Source organism: Equus asinus, chromosome 8, assembly GCF_041296235.1.
Source record: "Equus asinus isolate D_3611 breed Donkey chromosome 8, EquAss-T2T_v2, whole genome shotgun sequence".
NCBI lineage: Eukaryota > Metazoa > Chordata > Mammalia > Perissodactyla > Equidae > Equus > Equus asinus.
This window is the reverse complement of record NC_091797.1, coordinates 87,870,481-87,877,010: the sequence shown is the minus strand read 5'-3', so window position 1 is coordinate 87,877,010 and position 6,530 is coordinate 87,870,481. Positions and strand designations below refer to the sequence as shown.

At 46.8% G+C, this 6,530-nt stretch overlaps 1 protein-coding gene across 1 annotated transcript; it reads left to right on the top strand.

Annotated features, from left to right (window-relative positions):
- The first annotated feature begins 1,828 nt into the window (after positions 1 to 1,828).
- C8H12orf76 (chromosome 8 C12orf76 homolog) lies at positions 1,829 to 4,478 on the top strand. Its single transcript, XM_014867753.3, has 2 exons — positions 1,829 to 2,095; positions 3,215 to 4,478. Exons 1-2 carry the CDS (start codon positions 1,963 to 1,965, stop codon positions 3,298 to 3,300), a joined length of 219 nt encoding a protein of 72 aa, XP_014723239.2. The 5' UTR covers positions 1,829 to 1,962; the 3' UTR covers positions 3,301 to 4,478.
- The last annotated feature ends 2,052 nt before the right edge of the window (positions 4,479 to 6,530 follow it).

The following is a 6,530-nucleotide window of genomic DNA, read 5'->3' as shown; positions in this document are numbered from 1 at the left end:
TAAGATTGTGATGAGAACTATAAAGAAGGGAAGACAAGGGCTGTGAAGACAAGTGATTGTGGAGTGTGCATCGGGGGATGGTGTAGGGTGCTCTGAGGAATGGACATTCTGACTGAGGCCTCAATGGTGTGCATATGTCTTCCAGGTACAAATCTCAGGGAAAAGCATTGCGGGCAAAGGGAACAGGAAAAATTCTGAAGCAGGAACAGAAAGAAGGTCAAAGAGCCTGGAGTGTCATTACACACAGCACATACTCTTTAAACAATTGCGTATTCTCCTTTTGTTTCTTTTGCTCATCCTTTTATTGAAGGAAGTTTAAATGGGAAATAGTTAAATGATGTCCATTACAAACCCACTTTTCCAAGACATATTTTCCAGAATAATATTCATAACATCTCAATCACTTACAATGTATGATGTTGATTACATGCATTATTTCATTCAATCCTCCAAAAACTCAGAAGTCAATTCTCCTACCATCATCCCCATTTTATAGATGGAAACATTGAGGCCCAGAGAAGTGATCTAGTGGGCAAGAAGACGGACATCGGAAGCCTAGTCACTATGCTCTACTACCTCTGTTTACTTCTAAAGACATCAGGAACTCACAGATACTAGGGTGGACTGATTGACCCACCAGGAAAAAACCTCCAGGAGAAGTTAATGAGTCAGGGGTCTGATCTTGTTTAGAGGGAAGCTTTCTCCTTCCTTCTTTCAGGCAGAGGTTTGTTGCATGCCCTGCATTCCACCCATTCCCAGGGCAGATCTCTACAAAGGAAATCTCCCAGGCTGTTGGGAATATGTGTCCCTGGTGCCTAAACTCAGCATCCTGTTTTTATTATTATTTCTCTTTATGGCATCTATCACAATTTTGAATTATACTTGTGTGATTGTTTATTGAATATCTGTCTCCCTGACTAGACTGGAAGTTATATGAGGGCAGGGGAGTGACAGGCAATTAATACTTTTTGAATAAATAAAGACACTCCCCTTTGGGATCTCAGGAGTTTGGGTGTAACCATTTAGAGTTGACAGAATGCTTCTCCACTTCCTCTTTGCATCACACATCCATTGTGAAGTAGGTATTACCCACCTCACTACAAATTAAGCCTTAAGAAAGAAGGGGAGGCAGCGTGTGAGTTGGTAAAGCCCTCAGATTCAGAACTATACCTGGGTCAAATTCTAGCTCTGCCACTTCCTATGTGTAGCATTGGGCCAAACACTTAACTAAGTTCAATTTCCTCATTTATTCAGCAAACATTCATTGAACATAATACGCTACGCTTCCAGGCTTTGGGACAGAGCAGTGAGCAACAACAAAATTGCCGCCCTCGTGGACCTTACATTCTAGGGAGGATAGCAGGCGCTCAGAAAATAACGAAACGCGCGTTAAACGTATAAGCGGTGATGCGTTAGGAGAGCTGAGGGATGAAAGAAGAGACAAGGGTAGGGAGGGTGTATTGATATTGAGGGAGGGGGAGAGTTGCCACTTTAGAAAAGGCTGTCCTGGTAAGGGCTCCCTGAGAGGGTGGCATTTGTAAAATGAGAATACAGAGTCTATTTCTCAGGCCCGTGGTGAAGATTTAATAAAAAAAACACACGAATTCGTTAAAAACAAACAAAAAAAACCCTTTAATAGGTCCAAAATGGACATCTATGGAAGGAAGCCTGCCTGCAGTTGAAAGAACAGGAACGTTTGTCATGGCGGAACGGTGATCCAGGTGGACATTGGCCCGGACGGAACGGTGATCCCGCTGAAAATTGGCCCGGGCGGAAACGCTGGGCCTGGAGGAACGTTAATGCTGCAGGAACCAAGGCGGGGCACTCCGGCCGGGGCGTAGGTTACCCTGGCGACGACACGCGCCGGGTGAGCGGAGGCAGCGACGGAGAACCGTGCGACGGGGAGACACAGGGGCGGGGCTTCCGGCGGAAGTGGGCTCTCCGCCGCTGCCACCGGGGGAGATGCTGCGTCCTGTGTGGTGGTGGTTGTCCGTTGGGCTGTGCAGCCTCCTGGCGGGGCAGGCGGGCGCCCCGAGCCCCGTGGATCCGCCGGAGCGGAGCCGGCCGTACGCAGTGCTGCGTGGGCAGAACCTGGGTGAGCGGCGCGGGCTGGCGGGCGGCGGGGCCGGGGGCGGACGGCGGGGGGCGCGGGGCGGGGCGGCCCCTCTCCGAAGGCCGGGACGGGCGGCCTGAGCTGCCCGGCTCGAGTCAGGCCCCAGCTGGAACCTGGGTTGGGCCCACACACAGACGCCTAAACGCACATTCGCTTGTTAAACGTAGCATCAGTTTGAGCTCCTCCGAGGTCGCTGACTTCGCCGCACAGTCCGGTTCCGGTCGTTTAAAGCCCGGATGCGTCCTCCAGTCGTGTCCCAGGATCACCTTGAGCGATCGGTGGGAGGTCCCATTTCTCACCGGAGCACTTGGGAAACCTTAGATGTGACATTTACTCTCAAAAACGTTATAGGTTTGTGAAGTTAGTTAATTGCTTCTTTGACCAGAAGGCCTGTGTCAGGGCTCATCTAGGGACTCAACTGTGTTATTCCTTATTGAATCTCCAGTTTTTATGAATGGCTTTAAAAACGGTTAGGCCCCCTGCTTCTATTCCTGTTCCCCAGAATAGGATGGCTCCCCACAAAGTAGCCAGAGGGATCTTTTTTGCCTAAATCAGATCATGTCACTCTGTCTACAACCGTCTCTTTAAACAATAAAATCCAGCTTTCCTTCGTGGTCTGCAAGGCCCTGCATGAACTGGCTCCAGCCTTGTCTCTGGCTTCATTTCCTTCCTCTCTGCCTTTCTTCCATCGCTCCTTCCTCCTCAGCCCTGCCTGCCTCCTTTCTGTTCGTTAGCTTTCTGGGCTAGTTCTGGCCTCAAGGGCTTTCCTTTGCCGATCCAGGTGCTCTCCCTGCAGATCCTCACACGGCCGGCTCTTTCCTTTCATTAATGTCTTGGCTTGTGTGTCACCTCCTCAGATGTGTCCTCCCCCATCACTATAACATTACGGTTTTCTTCACGGCATGTCAGCCTATGTGAAATGCTCTTGTTTATTTATGTTCCCTCCCCCACATACATGGACACATCCAGAGTGTCTGTCATGGCTGTTTCCCCTCCACCTGGTGCCTGGCACTGAATGGCATTGGTAAATCATCGTCAATGAGTGCATGACTCACAGAGCCTGGAGCTGCCGTTGGGAGGTAACCTGTTTTCCTTTTGCAGTGTTGATGGGAACCGTTTTCAGCATCCTGCTGGTGACCATGATCCTTATGGCATTTTGTGTCTACAAGCCCATTCGGCGTCGGTGACAGCTGAGCAAGCAAGTTCTTCCATGAGTATTTGGGAACAGAATAAGTTGTCTCTCACACGGGTCAGCAGAGAAGTTGGAATCAGAACTTTCCTGCTTGGAAATGACCTTAGGTCTGGACAGCTGGTAAATGCTAAATGGTGTAGAAAAAGCATCCAGCAGTTATTTTATTTTTTCCTAACACTGTAATGCGTCTTACTGGCCAGTGCGTCTGCTTCTCAGTGTTTCTTTTGATATCTGGCTGTACTTGTTAAAAGGAAGACCTGAAGCTCTAGAGTTCAGTGTAAAGATGGAGCGCTCGCGAGAAAGAAAGCATTGTAACTGTGAGTGGCGTAGAAACCGCACTGGAAAGGACTAATCATTAATGTTGGAAAATATTAGTAAGAGGAAGAGTTAACATGTAGACATGCCCTATTTAAGAACCATTTGGTCACAGTGGGTTAAAAATCACACATGTTTTTAGTTAAACTGAGTTGGCCCAGAATGCTCAGTGTGCAAAGCAGTGGCAGCTGTGGGGAACCTCAGCCATCCCTCCTCATGCTGCACCGAGCTGGGCACTCAGATGCCCCACTGAAGTCACGGCCACCTCAGGCAGGTGTGTGATCACGGCACCCTTGGGCCGGAATTGTTACTAGTTGGGCCATCTGGAAGAGAACTGCTCCGACACGTTGATCTCCCTTGTACTGCACTCGAGTCTTTCCAGCCCATGGCCTCAAACTTGTGGCAGCTTTTCAGGTGTGGAACCGGAGGCTCAGCAGGAGCTGTTTTCAGCCCTGGGTGTGGAGTGCTCGCAGGAGTGCGTGCTCATGGTACAAGGCAGAGCGGCGGGTGGACGCGTGTTTACACAAATTTAGTTTCAATTTTGAAAATGCTGCTGTTAGTTTGCACTCTTGGTGAACTGGATTGTTGAAATACTTTTTCCGTACTTACAAAGTGGTTACCAGTATTTATTTTATTTTAAAGGTGCTAGGTGTAACTTTGTTATTAAATTGAAATGCTTGTCTTGTGCTCCATTCAAGCACAGCACTGATTTTTTTTAACAGCCTGTATTTAATGTGAAATAACCGACGTGGGATACTGTAACTGTTTCAGGAGTTTGTTTGTAACCTAACATTGAGCCATTTACATGTTCACTGTCTGTTGCTTTTGAGCAAAATGTCAATTAAAATTATAATCTCACATGCTGTTTACTCCTGGTAATTATTTTCCGAGCCTTTAAAATGCAGGTGTGTGTGTGTTTGAATCTGATTTACTCTCTTAAGGGAGTACTGTGAAGTAGAATTTTAAATTAATGTGTGAAATAACACTGTTGTCCCAAGGCAAAGTATTGATTATTTCAGAAAACTGAGCCATAAGTAATCTCGCAGGCTGGGCCGGGGTCAGACCTGGATTCTTGTCCCAGATCCGATTACAAATATGCTTAACTTCCCCAGAGCCTCAGTTTTCCCATATGTAAAATGGTGATATACACACTTTATCTTTCTTAATTATGGTGAGGCTCAAATAGAAATGAAGGTGGCATCACCAATTGGCCTTTCCCATAAAAGTCCATGGTTATTGACTAGAGGGAGGAGCTGTGGGTGGGGTTCTGAGAGACACTGGCATTAACAGAGTTAAGTCCCAAGAGCTAACGTGCCCATCTCATCTGGAATGCCGTGTCTTGATGTATTGCCTAAAAATGTATTGCCATTTTTAGGATTTTAACAGGAAACAGTAAACACTTGCCAGGCCCATAAACCTGTGACCTCCTGTCTGCTCAGTACTCACCAACCAGGCAGTAGGATCATATTCCAGTTTTCTGAAACCTTGCAATAGTTACTCCACGTACAAACCCAAAACCCAGCCTACATCTTCATTCCAGCGTCACCAGTCTGTTCAGTAGGAGATTTCAAGTGAAAGTTAAGACAGAGAATATTCTTTGTAGAAAGAGGCTTATTAGAGAGATGAGTAAAGAGAAAACATCAATTCTGGGAGCAAGAGAGAAATATATTGAAAACTTTTATGCATCAGAGACTGACCAACTAGTACTTTCAAGTGGAACTATTTTCCTGACCTTCATCTTTGGGAGTGCAGGGCTCGGGTAGCCAAACCAGAGAGCCCATAAACTGAGCTGCACTCAGCATACCAACCAGGGACCCACACGAACTTACATTCGGTTAACGTACATCATTCATAAAAATGAGTTGTTTTAGCAAACATTCTTCACTTTCTTTGCAGTCGGAATTAAGAAGTCTGCAAGTGCTGCTTGAGATTTAGGGGCTCTGGAATCTTAGCGTATTACATCTTTTCCAGCTGGACCTCAATTTAAAATGCATACATAGTTCCAGACGTGGGTCTAGTCTGGACTTTGCAGTCCATCACTTCTGCACCGCGGACAGTCATCTGAAGTTGCCACGGTCCAACGCATCTTCCTTGATGTCATCTGCATTCAGCAGGAAACTGGGATAAGACTTATGTCTTTCCCTTTCCTGTCATTATTTAGAATAGACTTAGGTACCTTGACACCTCACGTTACGTATGATGCGATGAGCTTGTTTAAGGAGCAGTGTCTTAGGAACTTTCTTAAATTTAATTCGCAGCGGTGTCTTACGTGCAGAGTTGCTCAGTTAAAGTTTGCTGCTGTATTGGCCACCCAAGGGTTACTAAACCTAAAGGAACCATTAGTTTTTTAACTAAATAATCCAACTCTTAACCTAAGAAGAGTAACAGTTTTCTTCATGATGCTCAAAGTATTGCTACTCACGTTCTCCCCAGAGAAAGGCAGCTCCTTCGCATCTTCCCAGAAACACCAAGGCCTTACTTCTGGAATCCAGACATTTTTGACTGGTCACTGCCTTTTTTGTTTTAATACCAACATATTTAGGTGGAGGCTAAGTCTGGATGCCCTGATTATCACCTGAACTTCTAAGAACAGCCTCACAAAGCTCTTTGGCTTGAAAGGAGGGACAGTCACTCAGAGATGTGATGTTGGCTTGGCTTCCCTTACAACACAAGAGCCAGTCCACCGCCAGGAGGGCTGCAGAGCGTCTCAGAGCAGCGGGACGCTGGCTGGCTTTAGTTCCCACTTGAAATGAGGAGCACAGAGTGTGTGAACTGTGACGGGCAGGAAGGCTGAGAGGAGTGTGTCGCCTTTGTAATATACAACTGAGCACTGGGAGAGCGTGCTCATGTTCCAATAATGTGCACAGCAGGAATGTGGGTACATTCAGTGACCAGAGAAACAGACTCAAA